Source organism: Phoxinus phoxinus (assembly GCF_949152265.1).
Source record: "Phoxinus phoxinus genome assembly, chromosome: 16".
Lineage (NCBI taxonomy): Eukaryota > Metazoa > Chordata > Actinopteri > Cypriniformes > Leuciscidae > Phoxinus > Phoxinus phoxinus.
Genome location: NC_136891.1, coordinates 27079894 through 27102139, shown reverse-complemented (window position 1 = coordinate 27102139; position 22246 = coordinate 27079894). Strand labels below are relative to the sequence as shown.

Genomic DNA, 22246 nt, shown 5'->3' with positions numbered 1-22246 from the left:
AACCACGGTATCAAGTCCCCGCCCACACAATTTAGTTTGTTGGTGTGAAATAAACAGTTATGGAAATGTACAAATTAAAGTTAAAAATCCAACCTATCCTGAAGATCCCGGAAAAAGTCCGTTGGTGCTTCAATGTTACTTTACTCAGAGAAGCTGTCAATCTTGACGTCACACTCCGGTTTTTAGCACCTGCACCTTCATCAACTAAAGTCAAACTTATTTAAAAAACGAACACTTGAACTTACATCGGCGTGATTAAAAACTACCTAAATTTACACACAAAAAAAAACTTCTTTTGAAAAAAGTTATTTAAAGTGTAATTTGATTGTTTAGTTTGTTTCACGTCCCATTAGATTACATAGAGAGGCCAGGGTTTATGACCGATACTGGGACCAACCAACTGAGGGCAAACTAAACATTTTGGCTTCACTTTTCAGAACTTGTGCGGTACACTTTGGTCATTGAGGCTGCTTCATTTCAGTAAACTGACCACTACATTCTAAAGTCATAAAGAAATTACAGAAATATATGCTCCACTAGTAATAACGGTCAATTTTATAATAGTTACTGTTCTGAAATAAAGCATCCTTTATGACGTATGTGACCTGCGGAGAATGCAGCCTTCGAAATGAGACACAGGACTGGTGTTGTTATGCTGAATTTCGAGACACCCAAATTATTATCCCTCTCATTGAATCCACCTGATTGCCTTAACCTAACCCCACCCTCACATCTAATCCTAAACCCACCAATACTAAGGAGGGTTATAATCGGGCGGGGGTCAGAATTCAGCACAAATTTATATATGCATAGGATCGTAAAGTATTTGCTTAAAGTACAAGTTCATTCTGGAAATATATCTAATTCTGATGATATCATTACAACGCTTGCTAATATCTTATTAATACAAGAAGTGATGCCCTGTAAATCGTAAATCTGTAAATGCCCTGCAAACCGCCTGTGCAGAAATAAAAGCGCTGAAAACCAAAATGCTTTACATCAAGAAACGGATGGACAGGGGCGAACGAACAAACCAGAGTGTGCATGACTTTGGTGATGGATTTGGAACGGTACGGTATAGGCGCTAGAACCTGCGGCCACATGGACTTCCAGGAAGACCAAAGTGAGTGTGCGAGAGGAGGTTATCCCGTGTGCCAAGAAGTCTTACCACATTGAGCAACAAACTACCAGATTCTATAATATTTCTCACCGACTGGAAACCAAAAGTGCTAATGAGACGATGTCCCGTGCAACAATCATTCGGTTCACTGCCAGAAGACTCAGAGAGATGCAGTATGGAAGGTGGCAAAAATCAGCGAGTTTCTCTTGAAGCAAGGCATGCAGTTTAAGGAGGATCTGACGAAAGAGGACAAAGACTGTAGACAGAAGTTGTAATAGTAATAGTTAATAATTCATTACATTTATATAGCACTTTTCTCGGCACTCAAATCGGCGACAGCAGCCATAGTGCACCAGAACGCCCACCACACACCAGCTTACTGGTGGAGAGGAGACAGTGAAGAAGCCAATCAGTATATAGGAGGCCATGATGGACAGAGGCCACAGGGCAAATTTGGCCAGGATGCCGGGGTTACACTCCTACTCTTTCGAAAGATATCCTGGGATTTTTTGTGACCACAGAGAGTCAGGACCTCGGTTTAACATCTCATCCGAAGGACGATGCTCATTGACAGTATAGTGTCCAGGCCCTATCACTATATGGGGAGTTGGGACCCACACAGACCACAGGGTGAGCGCCCCCTGCTGGCCTTACTAACACCTCTTCCAGCAGCAACCTGGTTTTCTCAGGTCTCCCATCCAGGTACTGACCAGGCTCAGCCCTGCTTAGCTTCAGTGGGCAACAGGGTGATATGGCTGCTGGCTATGACTAGCAACTGATCAAAAAAGCGAGAGATGATGACAAATCGGCTTACTTTGTCGGAGGTCGCACATTTAATGAAGGAACAGAAGTTTCAGGGTGAGAGGAGCAGACACGAGAAAGGACAAATTTTCTATACTTTCTCAAGATTCTCAGAAGTTCCTCTGTTACACTGAATGGTATGGTAGGATCTGGTATGCTGGGACGCTGGTTCGAACTCTACTCTAATATGAAGCTTCTGGGACAAAGTTAATAAGGAGAATGCATTTTGTTCAAATTGTGTACTTCTGAAAATTGAGGTCACCAAATACTAAAGGAAATTTGGCAGCCGAATACAAGAGAACTGAAGAAACCAACATTATTGACAAAGACAATTTCAAAAGTTTTATTACAAGCTTTAATCACTCTGTGTATATTTACAACACATTTTTAGGTTTGGCAAAAAAAAAGCTGTCACGTTTCTTAAGCAAATAAACCAATACATGACATTTAAAGAAGAAAAAAACAAGTATTAAATACAGTTGAGTTCAAGACTGAGTTCAAGTTATAGCTCTTTCAACCAGCGACTGAAAACTGGTCTTATTAGCATTAGAGTATATTAACGATTGCATAGGACAATGCAAGGCACAGTGTTGTAAGTGCACTTAAACTGAGTGAAGAAACAATCTCTATGCTACATTAAAGGCAAGTGAATGAAGGCTCATTCTTCCTCCTCTCTTTGGAGCAGGTTTGATTCATCAGCCCGAGGAAGGTCGCAAGCACCTTGCGGGCTCTGGAAAGAAGTCCCTGAGGTCAACTAAGGAACGACTGATGTGAAGAGCAATCACAAGAAATCTGTACCAGTTCTGGTGTCCAAAAGCATGGTCGTCTGAGAACTACTAGTTTTTGGTAAGTGGAGTGATGATATGGAGACTTGAACTGCAAGGTTTCAGTTCATTGCTTTGGCAGATGATTGATATACCTAAAAACTGTTATGTCCCATGTCCAAAACAGAAAAAGTAAGGGCTACACATAATATTGTCCAAACAATTTGACACTTGTTCCAAAATACATTAGGGAACGTCCTCATTTTGAAAAGAACAAATAAGGCGGGACTGCACTTTACAGCATGACCACACTACACACATGAGAGAGAAAACAAGTTTGAAGAACAAAGCCATTTGTGTTTGAGCTGATCTTTAAAGGGGAAAATAAGGGGGTGGCTTTAGCCAGAGGAAGAACACAACAGTTAGACAGTGTACAAGCCTGGTTCTTAGTCAACACACCAGCATTTTAGCTGAAATAGGGTGTGTGTTTTTTCACAGTTGTAAGATCATAATACGTACTATGAGTGCCACTTAATATTAAAAGTAAACCGTTGACATTTAATTCATGATTAATGATTAAAACTAAAATAATACATAAATTACTGCACCTTTTAAAATGCATTCAGAAAACAACAACAACAACAACTGGCAAATGGATAAGAAAAGCAATTTGAACATGCTTTATAAAAATATAATTTAAATGTTGCATTTAAATTGATTTATCAATGTATCATTACATTTGACTAAATTGTTAATTTAATTGTAATTTGAAAAGTGATTTATCTATATTTAAATGTTGGAATTAGTACATTAGTGATTAGTTACTACTTTTTATTTTTAAGTGGCACTTACAGTCCTCAATCGGCTCATTTTTAAAAGAGAACAATGAGAGCATTTTTTAGGCAGAGTCATTTGTAATTTTAGCTGTAATTTATACTTCAAAAATCAAAATGTAAATCCATATGAAACATAATAATTACAGCACCATTATATGGCATCATTGTTCTGCACCTACATTGTATAAAGATCTAAGTCTGATGGCTCATAAAAATGTGACTAAGTACACTTCATGGCATCTCAGTTCTAAAAACAGAAAATTAAAAAAGGAAATACGAATAATTCATGGGCTAATGTTGCCACAATATACACTTTCCCTTTATCCTGTCACTGACAGACTTCAGTCTCCACATAGTGTGCTTGATTGTCACTCTTTTTAAAGTGTTATTGTTGGTGTCTTTGGATGTGTAGGTATGCAACGGTTTATAAGTGTTTTTTGCTAATCGTTAGTTGCTAATTTTAAATGACCCAATGATTTGTGGTAAAGATGCACTTCTTACACAGTTACACTTGCGCTCTCTTTTCTTCCTTCTGCTCTACCTCTATTGATGAGTTGGCCATCCTCCAGAGAATTTCCCTTATTAACTAGCTCGAACTGCTGAAGCATTGACTCCAGAAAGAGCACAATATTGATTTGAGGTGACTGAGAAAAAAACAGCTTGCATGGAGGAATGGATTTTCATTTTTTCATAAGCCTCGAGAAACCATATAATATAGGGGGTTTAAAACAAATCCAATGGCCCAGAGCTGAATCTAAAACGTTTGTTTGATTGGAGATTGGCGACGTCGCGCCATGTCGGTTCAAGTAACCACAGTCCAGTCTGAAACTTCTTTGGCTTGAGAAGGGAATCTTGTAAGGCAACGTGGGGAGAAATTAAGGCACTTGTTTTGGAAGCTCTCCACGAGACACACAAACCCGAGGGCAAGACCGCTCATTGTCCTGAGGGACAACAGGCGGATGGAGAAAGGAAGGATGTACAGCAGACTGGAGGCGGTTTAGGGTCTGTTACATTGCCTGAAGCTTTGGAGGACTGTGGGTTTTCACAGTTGGAGATGTTTTATCCTCACACGATAGCACAACATCTCCTGCAGGCTGCGCAGCCCCGTTTTTGTTTCTTAGGACTGAAGATTGTCAGGATGGCCTCGTCAAACACTGTCTTTAGTCCCTTCTGAGTCAATGCCGAACACTCCAGATAGCACTGGGCTCCAATCTGGGGATAGCAATATATAATAATAACACTCAGCTTTAGGTTAAAGGATAGTTCACTCAAGTACTCTGTCATCATTTACTCACCCTCATGTTGTGACTTTTGACTTTTTTTTTTTCTTCCATAGAACACAAAAAGAAAAGTTTAGCAGAATGTCAGAGCTGCTCTTTTACATGCAATGAAAATGGACCTCGGTGACCAGGGGTAATCAAGCTCCTACTTCAAAGCAGGCCTTATAACTTGTCCTCTTATAATCCCCACGTTTAACTGTTTATTCACTAAATATTTTGTCTTGGAAATGTGGTCACCATTCACTCACTAAATAGGAAAAAAGCAGCTCGAACTAGGGCTGTGCGATATGACGATATATATCGGATGGACGATATAAAAAGTCTATCGATTCATATTATGCTCTATCGTTCATATCGTGGTGTCGCAAAAAACATTGTTTACGGCAAAACTTTTTTCATCATTTGGAGGACTGCAATCTTACACGCCGCCATGAGAATACCAGGGGGGCAGTTTTCCGAAAGATATTGAAGCCGACCTGGGCGCCGCCATTGGCTAGCGGACCCCCACCTGCTGTTAGCATTCCATTGACTCCCATTCATTTTGGCGTCACTTTGACAGCGAATAACTTTACATCTGAGGCGTTTAAAGACACCGTTTGTCCATTGTTTATTTCTAAAGAAACACGAAAATGTATAAAAGGCTCCATTACCTTGTATCTTACGTTATGGCCCCGTAGAAGCAGTTTTTGTAAAAACAGGCTAACGATTGCGTCATACCCGCGCGACTCTGTCGCACAAGTCGAAAAATTACCGTATGGACAGGCAGAGAAGCTCGCAAGCAATCGGGAGGACGTGGAGGCATAAAGTCAAGGGAGAAGCCCATAGAGAGTGATAAAGTTGCTCCCGTTGCTAGCTCATGGACAGCAAATACCCACGCTCTCCGTCTCTGCGAGATTCGGAAGGGAATGATTCAGATTTCTCTCGGCACAGCTACTAGAAGACCTACAGGTTGCTCACGTCACATCTACGTCGTCAAGCTCAGTTTGAGCCTGCGCAGTTCGCCTTGCGATCAGGAAGTAAGTGCTTCTAATTGACTTCACTTCTCTCCGTTGAAACCTCTGGGGTCGCTGTGTCCAGTTTATATACTGTCTATGGAGAATACAGGCAGAAACGTGAATAACATGGCGAGTGAAGGGTGATAGAACCGGGTGTTTCCGAGCAGGACCAGCCAGGACACCCGAGGAGCTCGTTCCTAAATGAGGGGCTACCTCTGTAGCCTGAACATGATTTGGTAAAATTTCTTTGTTTAGTTGACTATTATATTTTGATAATGAACATGCTGCTATGTCAAGTTATAATAAGCAATGCAATAACGTGTGCGCGTGCCGTGAAGCGTCGGCGCGATCACAGGAACAGGAATCCGTTACTCCGTAATTTATGGTCATACGGATAGAAGCAAAAAATTATTCAAAACTGCAAAGCCGTAAAATACAGAAAACAAGCTCGATTCCCTTTTCTAACATCTCGGTTTCCTTTTTGTGAACTTTGGACCCTGTCGCATTGATCCGAAGCTCAGCAAAATGCTTACTTTCCTTTTGTTAATCTGTAATTATTATTTAAGGCAAATAGCCTATATTTCGCATATAGGCCTATATATTAGTTTTAATATATTTAGCTTTATTCTGTTTTCTCCGTTCACATAAGCGCTTTAAGTGCGTGATGTGACGTTGTGTGGATCCATGTTCTACACTATCCTGCAATTTTCGCTGGTTTCAAAAAACAAAAAGTTACATATTACCTGCTATTCATTTTCACTGAAATGTAGGCCTAATTTTTTGACAGTTGGTGATAACTTACAGTATGGAAAACTAACGCCAGCGCATTCCCATTGCGACTTATGATGACTGACAGCTGAGCATGGGCATTTCACTCAAGTTGGATAGGCTATGCGCGTCAATATCACATTTGCTCAGTCTGTACTATTTGAATACATGATTGGTTTACTGGCAAATTAAAATAGTTAACAGAACGATAAAATAACGTTGTTAACCGGGTAATGGCCATTTCAAATAAGCGTGTCTGTTCCATAGACAGTATATAAACGGTCTGTTCAGAACGATTAAATTTAATTTGGTTTCCGTTTCTGGTTATGCTCCTGTCAAAATTTCGTTTGTTTGTTTTCGTTCATTGAACAGGTTCGGAGCCCTGATTTCTGCTACATTTTAAACATCTTCCATTGCATTTTTACATTTGGTATTTTATATAGCAATATTTTATGTTGGGCCTGTAATCATTTGTTTTTGAAAAGTGTTTTAAATTTCGTTCATATTTTATATTTCTACATTCTTAATCAAACATTTGCCCTTTTTTTGTTGAGAATATAATATATATATATATATATATATATATATATATATATAAACATTTTTGAGGATATACTTAATATATACTCAATATATATATCAACTTTTCTTTTATTTGATATATGCTAAAAGTATTTTCCATGTAGTAATTATATATAAATTATTAATTGATTGAATTTACAGAAAAAGTACTATATCGTGATATATATCGTTATCGGGATATGAGATGACTTATATCGTGATATGAGATTTTGGTCATATCGCCCAGCCCTAGCTCGAACATTCTGTCCCATTTTCCCAAACCCATTTTTGTGTTCCGCATGAGAAAGAAAGTCATACAGGCTTGGAACGACATAAGGGTGAGACAGAATTTACATTTTTGGGTGAACTAATTCTTTCAGTGCTTTGACAGGTCATTAATCATGCTTTCTGTTTTTTTTTTTTTTTTTTACCTGGATAGATCAAGAACAAACCACTAACAATTAAGCCAAACCACCAAAAGTATGAAAATCCCATCACCTCTCGGGCTAGTTTGAGGCCTTGTTCATAGGTCAGGGGCTTCTCCTTCATCTGGAGCAGACGTGCCAGTGTCTTTGGGTCATCTCTTAAGTCAATCTGAATGAATTGGAGCAACATTTCAATAAATAGCCTAAATGGCAGAAAAAAAAAAGCCAGAATGTTCTGGGATCTTTGCTGGGTTGAAGCTCCTCAGCAGGCCATAAATATTCAGATTTTTATTTGATCTGATGCCTAATCTCAATATTTGATCTAATAACAATTATCATTATTTATAATGATACAACAATAAATATTTTCAATAATAATAAATTTATTATTATTATTTGATCCGATAATTAAATATAAACAACAACAACATTATTATTATTATTAATAATAAAAAAATCACATCACTGTCTGAATCAGAAACTCTCGCACCTGTGTTCCAATGAGGATGTAGGGCACGTGAGGCATGCAGGATTTGAGCTCAGGTACCCATTCCTCCTTAACATTGTGATAGGAAGCTGGATTCACGACGGAGAAGCAGATGAGAAAGACGTCTGTGTTGGGGTAAGAGAGGGGCCGCAGCTGATTGTAATCCTCCTATAACACATGACGAAGATGACGAGTGAAGTAAGACCTGCTTTAGACTCAGTTCATCTCATCTACCGAAATATGATTCCAAACATCATTTGGAAAAACTAATTACCGGTATATAAGATCAAGAGGGTAGATCATTCATTTAAAGGTTAAAGCTTCTAAATCAGTGTTTCCAACAGTCAGACTCAGTCACATAACAGTATAAATATATTTATTGATGATAATAAGAAATGTTTCTTAGGCAGAAAGCTAGCCAATTAGTATGATATCTGAAGGATCATGTGACACTGAAGACTGGAATAATGGCTGCTGAAAATTCAGCTTTCCCATTACAGGGATAAATTATATTTTAAAATATATTAAAATACTTTCAAAATACTACAGTTTTTACTACTGTTTTTGTAAAAAAAAAAAAGTTTAATATAAATGCAGCATTGCAGAGCATAAGAGACTTAAAAAATGGTTTTTTTTTTTTTAAACGTACAGAGCACAAACTTTTGAATGGTAGAGTAAATGAAACCGGTCAAACAGCAATTTAATTTTTACAGGTTTAAGTAGAACTTGGTATGCATGTACCCCTTCTTGGAGATCACCCGACTAAACCACTGCATGTAAAGAAGTGTCATATCTGAGTATTTTATATTGGCCATTTAAAAGTGCATATTAAAAATGAGGACCCTGAATGTTCTGGTAAAATAAAAGTAACAAGTTGAGCATCATTAACATCTATGACTTTATTCTGTCTCTTATTATGAAATGCAAATGAACATAAATCATTTACATTAGGCTTTTAAATTGTCAGTGCCAAATGACAACTCTGCGCCAGCATCTTGTAAAAGTCAGTTCTTTTTGAGTGCAATTGATCTCTTAGTCAGTGATCAATAGAAGAGAAGGGCCAAACATCACACAAATGCTCCTCTGTATCAGTGAACAGCTTAAAGGAGTAGACGTGCTGTATTATATAACTTTCATTTATACAGGAATGTGCTGAAAACTAAATTAGTCGGTCTGTTCAATTCTGAAACACAGCAAATATGTATCATTGCAGCTCATACTGTCCTTGCCACAGCTATAGATCCTAAACATTTACATAATTATACTGAACAGAAATACTCACACTTTAGCTTTCTTTATTACTTCATTCCTTAAAACAAAGTAAAAAAATGACCCTTAGTCAGTGTATTGTTGGTAAATATGCATATGTGCAAATTGGTACCCTATAGCTCTTCATGCCAGTCAAGAGCCGTATCTGAGACGTCTATTGTAAAATATGCAGATTATGCACATATTAATATTCTCCTTGTATATATTGCATGTTTTTGAATATAAAATAATAGTTTATTCCCTCATTATTTATTCAGATATATACTCTGTAAGAAACTCCGTACATCTTATTAAATTAATGCAGCCCCCCAGTGCAATGTCAGCAACTGCCAAAGTCAATATAGTCAATGATAGACTTTTCCCTGCTAGGAATAATATAATTTCTTATAAGGGCAATCTTAACAAGCTGACAGTAATGATTAATCATGAAAATAGAATAATTATCTGAATATAATTTTTTAATTATAAACTATAAGTCAGATAATTATTCTGTTTTCATGATTGATGAAATATATATTAAATATATTTTTTCATTATTATATATATATTTTTATAATGATCGAAATTCAGTAACAGCTATTCACAAATGTCAAAAATGCCTAATTTCTATTTTTGGATTGGTTATGTGTGTCATTTTCAGTTTCTTAAAACTTTTACTTAAACAATTTTATCTTAAAATGCGGAAACAATTGGGGGAAATTATACAACAACCAAGCCAGTGTGGATATTGTTTATATATATGTGTATATATATATATATATATATATATATATATATATATATATATATATATATATATATATTTGGTAATTGAAATAAATGCAATGAAATAGAAAATATTAGATGAAAAAGCATAAATTAGAAATGTTGCCCTTTCAACTAACTGAAATAATTACTTGAATTACAAAAACTTAAACTGAAATAAAAATGTAAACTAAAAATAATTATTTAAAAATACAAAAACTAATAAAAATGACAAAAGCAAATATTAATAAAACTTAAACTTAATTTTTTTAAACATTTTTAGTTCTGAATTAAAAAAAATATATATAAATATATAAAAATACATATATAAAAACATATACAAAAATAAATATATAAAAAACTAAAATAACTGTCTGACATTGTACATAGAAAAGTAAGAAACTAAAGCTAATTTGGATGTTACACAGGCACTAGATAGAAAGAGTGGAGGAGAGTCATATATGAACAAGTTCTTTATGTTGTTTATGTTCAGACGTTGTAATCTGTTGCATTATATATATTCCAGCATTAACTCTTAACAACTGGGATCCAATAATATGGGTATTGCAGGGACGGCTGACTCTGTGATGCCTTTAGACACACAATAAAAGTAAACCGCTGGGCTTTGATTTAGATGCATTTCTTCAGGCTGTATCTGACTACCGGTAGTCATGTGAGTTTATTTTTGAAGAATCACTGCAATAATAAGCCAAAATCAAAGTCATTATGGTGGGCTGACAGTGACAAAAACAACCCAGCCTGTGGTTTGTTGTAATTTCAAGTCACTGCTTGCAGCTTTATTTACAACATTATTCAAAACAGGCTGTACATTCTGCCATTAAACGCAACTGTATGTGAATTTAAATTCAGAGTGATTTGATGCCACAACGTCACTTATGGCGCTTTTCCACTGCACAGTACCAGCTCGCCTTGGCTCGCCTCGCCTCGCCTTTGTTTGGTTTTCCACTGTGTAAAAGTTGTACCGGTACCTGCTTCCAGGTACTTTTTTTCGTATCACCTTCAGCGAGGTTCTAAGCGAGCTGAGGCGATACTAAAATGTGACGTGACACACTTCAGACTGCTGATTGGTCAGAGATAATCGTCACTATTCACTGCGTCATCATTGCACGCACCAGACGGAGTATCCTGAATAACCCAGACATTTTTTAATAGTTTTGCCAGAGATTGCGTGATATACCCATTACTAATATTATGTAAAACAGCATACACTCGATTTCCTCCATTGTCCTGTGTGTGTGGGTAGCGGGTGTGTGTCGCGTCGCTATGACGACCAGGTACTATTATGGAGGTACTATATGCAATGGAAAACGGAGCGAAACGCGAGCCGAGCCAAGGCGAGTCGAGCTGGTACTGGTAATGGAAAAGCGCCATTAGTGATGTTTTTTAAGAGCATTAATGTATTTTTTGTTGTTGATGAAATTAGACTGTATTTAATAGGGAATGTTGAAGTAAACCTAGTGAAAAACACCTATTTGTTTCAGTGTCAGGTCTGTTGCTGTACTCAGTTGTTATTGGGTAACAATAGTAAATGTATGAATGAATTTAAATGCAGTGTTGTCAGTCTTATTGAGGTTTTGTTATTGCGCTAATTATTTTTGAAATCGAAATGAAAAGATCTGAAATGCATGCTATAGATCTTATTGTGAATGATTTAGCCATGCTTCTATTTTGTTAATCAAAATACTTAATCTTCCAGTAAAATGACAGAATTCTCTCTGGTGGTGACATATGCCGTACTTCTTAAATAGTATTGTCCGTTGGTGTGGATAATAATACTGTTATTGTCCTTGGTGTGAATGGGCCTTACTCGTTAAGTTGTTAAGGTTGTTAAGCAGATGGGCTATTGGTACTATATAGACCTCAGAAACATTAACTTACTTGTCCAGCAGTATCGTACAATCCCAGTAAGTGCTGCCTTCCAGATACTGTTACATTCACTGTAAAAAATCAAAACAAATCAAAAGATTCATTATACATGTAAAATAGAAGAACAGTGCAGAATATGTCTGCAAAAAGTGTTTATGCTCCTGCTGTATCGCATCCCTCTGATGTACTTCCAGAACTCTGGACCTGCTGTTTGGTTGTGGGTGGGAATGGAGGTTGATTTGGAAAAGGACAGCTGTCAACAGCAAGGGGTGACCGGTTTTGGAAAACAGGGAGGAAAGAACGGTGTGTGCGTGCATACATATTTCATTCTGTGTTGTTGGTGATGAGGGGGAGAGAACGGCTGTGTTGACACAAGTAAAAGGGAAAAAAAACAGACAAGTCAAACTTTTGTCATCAAACAACATGAAATAAAGGACCTCTGCTGAGAACAGGAAAACAGCTGGACTCAACATTTCACTGAGGTATCAAACAAACTGAAGATACTATCCACTGTTTGTCCACACTCTTCTCAAACTCAATGTTTTGAGCATGTAGTGGTTTGTAGAGAAGAAAGAAAGAGAGAGAGGATGAAAGAAAAGCTGAATAGTAGCTGCACCACCAGATTCTTCAGACCTCAAGCACCTTCTGAGATACCTTGAACTGAATTCAATCTTCTCAACTCCATGATGGCCTGAAATACTGATACATGGGATGACATAATTAATGCTTACGATCTTATCCAATTTTTGATAGCCCACAAACTGTACTGAGCCAGATACCCATGAATGCTTCCAACATGGCCAATGCAATGACCTTCCAGTCATGAAAATTGTGGACAGAACCAAAGCACTCCCTGCAAACAATAGCTCTGGCTGTCTGGATGAGTCAAGAAGTTTCTGGAAAAGGAGAAGACAGACAACCTCTCCAACGTTCCTCGACAACAAGCCAGCAAAATGTTCAGAAGAAATTCACTACAGATGATTCGGATTAAACACTCCAATATTGTGGAGGCAATGCAGAGTTTTAAGCATAGATGAACACCACTATCAAAATAATTAGATCTTTAAAATAAATGCTCTCATTTTAGTCTGCTGCCTTCAAGCTTCAAAAATGACAATAAGCACCATAAAAAAAACGATAAAAGAGGTTCATACAACTTGTGTGTCATATTACTAGGCCACTGAAGTCATATGATTGCCTTGTGATAGTATCAATGTCAAATTCATGAACAAATAGTTTGACATGAACTGTCCCATAAATATTGTTTCTTGTGCTCAAATAGCATTTCAAAAGTATGTGTGTCAGGACACTGACTGTTTCTGTTTCCATTTCTCTTGTAACAACAGATGCTGTGATGCGATGACTTTACCAATTGCCGTTTGGGGTGTATACCGCCATAATGCGTGTTGCCGTTTCATTTATTGGTAATAATACAAGCGAATCGTCTTTGCATATACAGTCTTTGAATATTGTGATCCAGTTCTCAAGTTCAAGTCATTGATTCAATGATCCAGTCACAGCAGTTAACAGCTCATTTGAAGGAAAGATTATCATGGAATATTGAGTAAAATTTGAGTTCAGAAAGCTGGAAATGTAGCGCAAGTCATGGGATACACTTTTATGACAATTCTTTAGTACTTAGCAATTTTGAGGGAATTAATCTTTTATTTCAACTTGCAAAAAGAGTGCTAAAGAAAATCTAGCCTATGACTTTCACAATATTTTATTATGAGAAAAGTTGCTTTGTTCCCCAAACAAAGAACAGTTTCTTAACTTGGTATACTGAAAGCATAATTTGAACGGACCTAGTCAGTTATAAACAAATATGAAAACCTAAAAGACACTAAAAAGCCCTAAAGACGTTCTTATGCTAGCTTTACTGCTTCACTTGACAGAGCAAAATGTTTGTTTCATAAATTATGATTACAAGAGAAGACTATGCAGCCCTTTTAAAATTCAAATCTTACACCGCTTTAAGCGATTGCTAATCTCAATGCTAATTTTAACAATCATGTGCTCAACACTGGGGACAAGAGACAAATTCAAAGCAGCACTAGCACTAATGCTCCTAGCTTAGCTGCATGTATGAACACGGGGTCACTGAGGAGCCACGTGGACAGTGGTGTGCAAAAACCCAGGGTGGTGTTTTGCTAAAAGAAAGGGCCGAGGTATTGCAGCTGTGGGAATCTAGCCAAGCGGTGTTTTGATTAGAAGTTCTTTCCCTGTAGACTGTGAAGATGGACCTGAAACAGTGGCCTTGATTCTGCCACTGCTTATCAGCTGTTCCTGTCAAGTCTTTTTACCAGCACGATTCTCTTCCCTTGGGCCAGGCTAAATAAGGAGTCTAAACTAAGTGCAAAGTTTTTCCTCATTTACTGATTCTCTGACTCTTTCTTTACCTATATATGAGAACTACTAAAAGAAAACAAGGCCGAGGTGAAAGTTTGAGAGAAGTAGAAGCTGTGTAGAAGCAGGTCGTGGAGACAAAGAAGGGTTAGTGGCTGTGAATCAGGCTCTCAGCTGTTCTCTCCTATCAGCTGCTTTTCCCCATGAGGCTCGAGCTCTCGGCAAATCCCAGCCCCCATTCTGTGGCCTGGAGAAAAATCAATGTTGGGTTACAGTCTCACTCAAGACTAACCCACTGTTGTGAAACGTGATTTGGGGGGTCAGAAGCACTCACGTCCTTCCAGGCCAACTTTCTCACCTCTTTTCTCTTTCACAGACAGGCCTGTGACATTGGAGTCAGCCACTATCTGCATTCAAGAGCTTTAGCCCATAAGAACAGTACAACGAATTGTATAGATACTCACATGGTAATGGCAAGAGACTGCAAATTTAATTTACACTTTCCATTCCAGCACAGATGCATTAGGTCTCAATCGCTAACCATTTACTGTAGGTGCTTTCACTGCTAATCGCAAATGACACCCATTCTTCCATGGTGGACTGTTGTCCTAGCCTGGCAAGCCAGACCCACATCAAGATGTTAGGTCTGGGAACTCACCCTTGGGATGGCTCAATCCGAGGGGCGGGATAAACGGTTGTCTTTCAAATCCCCTCTGCATGCAATAGGATAGCGCTACAACCAACCAGAGCAACGAAAAAGGTGACGTAGTCAGAGCGAGTCAAGATCCGGTCAGCTAAACTCCGAAAACATCTTCCCTTTTTAAGAATGACTTAAGTGCCGTTCATTGTTCTTTTCTCAAAGAAAAGCTTAACTCCAAGTCCTCCAGAGACGCGACCAAAGCCGATTCCAAAGACAGCTGTTTGCCAACAGCAGCAGCCATTCTTTGTTTTCAAGTAGCAGGGATTCGTCGCAGCTCTGTCGTCATTATGTTAAGCCCGCCAGTCGACTCTATACACGATCTGATTGGCCTGACTAGTTTTTTTTTTCCTGTTCGAAAGCCAACGGAGAGTTGCTAGACTACCCTGGCTGCAAAATAAATTTTCCTGCCGCTAGGGTGCGTCTAGATTTCTAGGCTACTGTTGTCCACCATCCAGTCCAGCAAATTTCCCATAAAATTGTTTTTTATAAATAAATGTATTGGTGTCTTAACTGGAATCTGGTAATCAGTGTGTTGTGCACGGTGCACCATTCAGAATTGAAATGAGAATGCCTCAAAAAAGTTGGCTCATTTTTTGAAACGATCTTAACATTCTCTAAACTGTATAAGTGCAATTGCCACTGTTTTATGACATCACAACTCTATTACATGTCTAAAAACATCTAGTAACTTACTCAAAATATTTCATTCATGCTTCAAAGCCAAGTTATTTTGTCAGTAAATTTGGCAAATGCCACCAAAATGAGACCATGGCAATCAACCCTGGAGATGATTGTCATACAAATGAAAATGTGGTTGACACCGAACATTTTGTCTTGCTGAATGCTTTTGTGTATCAAACTGAGCTATCAGATACTTATTTCAGCAAGTAAGAATATGCATATTTGTATAGTTACAGTACATTTATTTGTTATAGCAATGTGTTACATGTAAACAAAACATTCAATGTGAAAGATATTTATGAAATATACCTGTATGTCGGAATAATTTTGCATGTGATTGCTCACATGATGGAAAAAAATGTTGTGAAGAGTGACAATTTAAATCAACTCATCAGCTTTTATCACCAAGTCATGTGCATTTAGTTACTTTGAAATTGTAGACAATTGTACTTACTCTTTTGCACATGTGCCAAAACACATGTAATTTGCCTGAATGAATAAGAAATTAAATTAAAATCTGATCTTATTGTTTTGAGAACTGAGGCATAGCGATAGTGAAAATTCCAGTTCAATTGGAATAAACAGGATGCAGAATTGCAATAGAATTTTGAATGTAAGTAAGTAGAATATTTTTATTTGAAAAGCAGAATTTGTCCAAATAAACTCTAAATTTGACTTTACAGATTCTTAAAAAAAAAGTTTGAAAAGATAGACATTCTTTAAAGCCAATTCTTTTCTTCTTGTAAATCATATTTACTAGGACTTGTAAATGCTGTAAGTACAGATTTCCTACGCAGAATTCTATTAGATCTGCTCTTCGCCTAAGAAGCAAAAGCTTTACGTCAACATGCCAAATATGTGCTTGCAGTGTGATGTATAAATGGGTTTGTATGTTTTTCGAGTGGTTGGCATTCCTGATGTGTGATTTCTAAAGAAGCTTGTACCGCTAGTGTTCATTTGAAGGCATTGGTGGTTCGAAGTCCAAAATAAGCCACAGGGTTTAATCCTCATTTTAATTCATGTTGCTGCAGAACTGTGCTTGCCAGAGGTTCGAAGTGTACATAATCTACACATTTTGCATAGCATAACTAAAAAAATGCATTAATGTGATTAATCTTGCGTTCTGAAGCCAAAAGAATCTGTAAGGCCCTTACACAGCACTTGTTATAAGATTAAGCATGGCCTGCTGCTGAATGTTTTGTGACAGTACTTTCACTCAGCAAAACATAGGCGTTACCACACACTGTACTAATTACCCACTAATTATGAGCTTTTATTTAATTACTTATTTATGAACTCTCTTTCTAGAGAGATTCATAATATCACTTAAAGGTACAGTTTACCCAAAAATGGAAATTATGTCATCATTTACTCACCCTATTGTCATCGGAAACATCTGTGGAACAGAAGAAAATACTTTATAATAATGTTTTCAGTTATGTTTTGGGACCCAATGACTTTCATTGTATGGACAAAACAGTTGAAACATTATTATTTTGTGTTCCACAGAGGAAGTAAAGTCATAAGAATAAATTAGCATTTTTTTCTCAATAATTAAATGATCTAGAACTAATTCAAGTGAGCTTTAGACGTGCTAAAGTAAACATTTACCGCTAAGTAAAAGTGACAAGTTCAAAAGAAGGTTTACTTCTTTCAACCACTCCGACCTATTTCAACTTTTGTTCTTTCCACTAACCAAATCTGGCATGTTTATACCATCACTAACCACCAGACCACATGCATATTATGGGGCAACAAAGAATAAAATACATCTTTAAAACCAGAACTAAACTCAAAAGACCTTTTCTGGGTGTTTCTGGTATCCTTTACTGCTATTAATTTAACTATTAGGGATGTCAGTGTTAATAAACACTGATAGGCTTATTGTTTTATTTATTATGACTTATCTCAAACACAAATAGTTTTATTTTGTACAGAATATTCTTGCTTATGGTGAGTTTAAAATAAAACTTTCAAAGAACTTAGGTGCTTTTACAGATCTGCCAATCCAAGGATAGAAAATGCGAAGTGCGAACTGCTACTTTCCTATCCTTTCCTATATGGCATTTCAGTATTGACCATGTGGGAATATCTACAATGCAATATAATTGTCGGATTAGTTGATTTTGTTAGGAGTCTAGTGGGAGCCACACTAGACGATGACTCATCTCAAACACATTAGCAGGCACTGTGTCATGGCCCGGGAATGTCATCGGTTTGTTTTGGACAAGGGAATTCTGATCCCATGGGATTTATTGACGGAAACCATAGTCCCACATACTCCTGGGTTGAGCTCTGACTCTAATAGGTTGCAATCACAGTGGTTCTGGTGAAAAGAATATAGTGTCAGTTCACTCCTGATGAATATATTATATTTGGCCTTATTTACAGAGTTATGTCAGCAAAAGTAGTCGGTATGTAAGCCACCAACTAATAAGCCATCATCAAATAAAAATAGATGGTTTAAACAACAAACTAGCTGGAAAGGTGAAACGCTGTACTAAAATATATCATCTTCAGTACACTCGTGTTTCAAAAATTGGTGTCAGTGAGATTTTTTTAAAAATATTATTAATCATTTTATCCAGCAAGGATGCATTAAATTGATCAAAAGTGACAGTAAAGACTTACATGGTTAAAAAAAATCCTGACATGAATGTATCATGGTTTTCACAAATATATTGAGCAGTTGTTTTTAAACACTGATAATAATAATAATAAACGTTTATTGAAATATATGTTTATTTACATCGTTATACTACTATATTACCTTGATAAGAATAAGAGACTTCTTTTTAAAAACATAAAAAAATCTTACAGACTCCAAACTTTGAATAGTAATATATATATATATAAAAAAAACACTATTTCAATTATTTTAATATTTAAACAATATAAATCCAAATACCTGCTGCTTGGATTCCTCAGGTCACAATTTCAGTTAATACATTTAGAAAAAGACGCATACTTATTAATTATATTTTCACTGATAATTTGACTGCAGTATTCCCAATATGTTATATTGCAAACTGTTTAATTACTGCCGTAGCATGAATGATATAAATGCAGAGTTTTTCATTTAAGACCAATTCTAGCATAGCAGCACAGTAAATCTTTCAGTGGCCTACAATGGGAGCTCTGTGCTCTTTAGCCTGGACATGAAGCCACTATGTGACAATTCACTACTTTATTATGATGCTGTGTTAAGGCCCCTCTCAATGTGGAGACAGTAGTGGAGCCAACTATGAATGTAAGTGATTGATTGGCACTAGAAGAATAGTGTTACTGTTCTCTCTCAATTTCCCTTTCACTCGCTCTATAATACAAGGAAGTGCTGTATAGTGCTGATACTAAAAAACACCTCTTTCTGGATGGGCAATATAAAATTATTCCATAACATTATTTCTAATGCAAATCTCAATTGCTGATATTCAACATATAACAACTGAGTATTTGATGGGCACTTAAATGGTTTTACCAAATGAAAACCTACATGCAAACCTTCTAAAACCTTCTACTTTCATGTTCTGTAATGATGGCATTCTATAAAGTGTTTGAGTGCGTCTACCTTTTACATACCATGCATTGAATATGTTTGCAGCACAGTATAATGGAACCAAATAAAAAATGCCTTTTTGTCCTCCATTTTTTATGAGCACCGTTTCATTTCCTTTTAGGTGAAGTGTGTAATTTATGCACTACTAACATAAACAAAATGAATTGTAAAAATATTGATATAGAGAATGAAAAAAGGGATGTGAGAAAGTTTTAAACATTGAAAATAAAATACACACCACACCTTTAAAAAGCATAAGGTTAGATGCTGCTCTGTCCGGCTATTCATTCCTTATTTTTTCTTAAACATGTCTCCATTAAAATTTTTGGTCTGTGACAACATCCATTTAAGTGTCCTCTGGACGGCCTCCACATCATAACTCATCAGCTTCATTTAACCAGAGGAGTTGACCAAGAATCACACTCCTTGAAAATCTTTCCATCTCATTCAACTCCCAAGAGTTTAAAAGTTTTACTCCTTAAATTAGTTCAGTCTGTCTTTATGTATTGAGCCTGCAATGACCAGCTGGAGAAAATGACAACACAGGATACTATTAAAATCTCATAAAGAGGAAACGGTCCAGATAAACATGCCATATTTGATCAAATTGCACATTAGAAAAAAAGGAAAGGAAATTATTTGACAATACATACTTTAAAGTTTTAAAGCTTTCACAAATGAGAGAGCCATAAAGATATATACAGGTAAATATTTAATTTTCACAAAGATTTTTCCATTAATCATTTGCTGGATAAGAGACTTTGCAAACATTGGAAATAAGACAATCTCTCTCCTCCCTGTAGTCTGTAAAAATGATAACTTTTCCCACTGCTAATACCAAAAGAAAAAAGCCAAGCATTGCATTGGGAATGTCTACTTTTGTAGCACTCATCACTTTATGCAATTTATAATTTTTCAGCTTAGAATTTTGGAGTTTGGGAGAACTGATAGTAAAACATATTGTTGGTATGCATATTTAGCATAGGCCTACATTGTATTTATGAGGGAAATGCCCTGCTGTTCTCAAAGATGTACCACTCTCAGAGGATGTTAAAGCTGACCTGTCTGCCACTGTGTAATTAGGACTTGACCCTCATAGGATTCTCAGAGCATGCATGTATCACGGGGGCTTTCCCTGCAAAGAAACCAAAGTCGTGCATATGCGTGTGAGTCAGAGAGAACGATAAAAAACAAACCTAATGATTGGCAACACATTTGTGCAAAACACTGGTTCCACAAAGATGCATGAAGTAGATTGTTGACAGCGTGTTCTCCTGTGATCAACAGGTTGCGGCACTCGCGAGCTAGCGCCCTACTATTTACCCGTCTCGCGGAACATAAAGTGTCTTTGACGTCCCTAGCACAGGGGCTACTATAAACTAGCCTACCTTAAATAAGTTTAAAACACATAATAACAAACACTTAATTGTTTTTGCATTATTATATTATTTTTTATTAACCTAAATTAGCGGAGGCAGACCCTCCCCCCCCGTACCCCGTTTCTACTTTTTAGTCTGTCGGCCCTGCAGTCCTCGCTCTGGCAGTTGATATCTCCTCTTTCAGATGGCTATTCTTGGGACCGTCCCCTACCCGACTGCATGGGGTAGACAAGGATTAGGTAGACATGCTGTAAACTTCACTTAATAAACAGGGATTGCTTTGAGCTAGAAACCAACTTACCTGCGTAGTGATCGAATACAGTTGGCACATATTCCTCGGGAAAAGCATCATTTGCGTAACTCATCAGCAAACAGGTTTTTCCCACCGCTCCATCGCCGACCACAACACATTTCAACATCTTCTTGGTCATAGTATAGACAGGATTGCTGTTACTCCCTCCATCCTCAACCGCTTCCACTGCATTCTGCCTACTTTTCGAGCTGAGAGTAGGCATGATAGTTGGACAAGTCCAGAAACTGTATTCTCCACAGGTATGCCAAGTCTTCTGTCGACAGAAATATCAATCTTTGAGACGTTAATCTCGGTTTGCCCAGTTTAAACACTCGAGTTTACGTGTCGTACGGTGAGCAGGCAAATCCGTCAACTAGGTGATCCACGCTTTAGCTCGCGCTTCCGAAACAATCCGGCGCCATCGAGAGCAGCTTCATGAAAACTCACGATAACTCCTACAACTTGCATTTCGTCATTTTACATTTTCCTGGTCCGACGACGAAACCTATTCAAAAGCCGTGTCTGTGACCCTGGTTTAGCCTACTCCCCATCATACTCCAAACAGCTTTCCACATTCGCCCCTACACTGCGCGTCGTCAGTGTCAGGAAATCATTGGTTTCCTTGCGAAATTCCATATTAGGCAGGAGTGGGCTGGGAACAATAGGGGCTCTGTCCACAGCCTACTCAGATAGGGGACTTCAGCGGCAGGAGGGGCGGGAGGGAGGACGTCCCCAATCTAACTGCATTTCCGAAAATATGGCGCCACAGGGAAGGATGACTTGAGTTGGACTGACTTTCTTTCTTTCTTTCTTTCTTTCTTTCTTTCTTTCTTTCTTTCTTTCTTTCTTTCTTTCTTTCTTTCTTTCTTTCTTTCTTTCTTTCGTTCTATAGCCTAATAATAATTGATCTATAGTTCAAATTAATTTATTCAATGTTCCTTTTCTTTCAGTAACGGCAGTATCGAGAAGATAAATGTTTTAACCTCAGGCTAATTTATGCAGAATGTTGGTGAACGATCATTGAAAGTTTTTAAATATTCACTACTGACATTGGCGTAGTTTGGAACAATTAAGATGATATTATTAATTTACTGTAACTCTGACTGGGTTATCATGGTATCACTATAGGCTATCCATGGCACCGGGCATCGAAATTCCTGTGCCAGTCAATTTTTGTGCCAGTCAATGTTACAGCTTGAGCTTGCAAGTGCGCAGAGCCGGGGAGCGCGGAGCCTGCAGAACACGCTCTGTGGCTCACCTCCATCATTTTAGTTGAAACCCTAAAACACCCCAGGCTTTAAATTGCACTTGGCTTTGTCCCTCTTTTATCCAGCTCCTGCCTGGGGACAGTGGAG

General features: G+C 37.4%; 2 protein-coding genes across 3 annotated transcripts in view; one reads left to right on the top strand and one right to left on the bottom strand.

Moving 5' to 3' along the window:
- Positions 1–22246, top strand: part of kcnh5a (potassium voltage-gated channel, subfamily H (eag-related), member 5a) — a 139158-nt gene that overhangs the window by 552 nt on the left and 116360 nt on the right. Inside the window, exon 2 of one of the 2 annotated variants that reach the window (XM_079639699.1) lies at positions 2607–2767. The gene's annotated coding sequence lies outside the window, so the exon portion shown is untranslated. Of the gene's footprint in view, positions 1–2255; positions 2768–22246 lie in introns of those variants that run through there. The other variant, XM_079639698.1, reaches the window with a different exon arrangement.
- On the bottom strand, positions 3592–21540 carry rhoj (ras homolog family member J). The gene is made up of 5 exons (XM_079639700.1): positions 20901–21540; positions 11950–12008; positions 8041–8205; positions 7624–7719; positions 3592–4733 (listed from the first exon to the last, which is right to left on the bottom strand). The coding sequence occupies exons 1-5, from the start codon at positions 21112–21114 to the stop codon at positions 4587–4589; spliced, it is 681 nt and encodes a 226-aa protein (XP_079495826.1). The 5' UTR covers positions 21115–21540; the 3' UTR covers positions 3592–4586.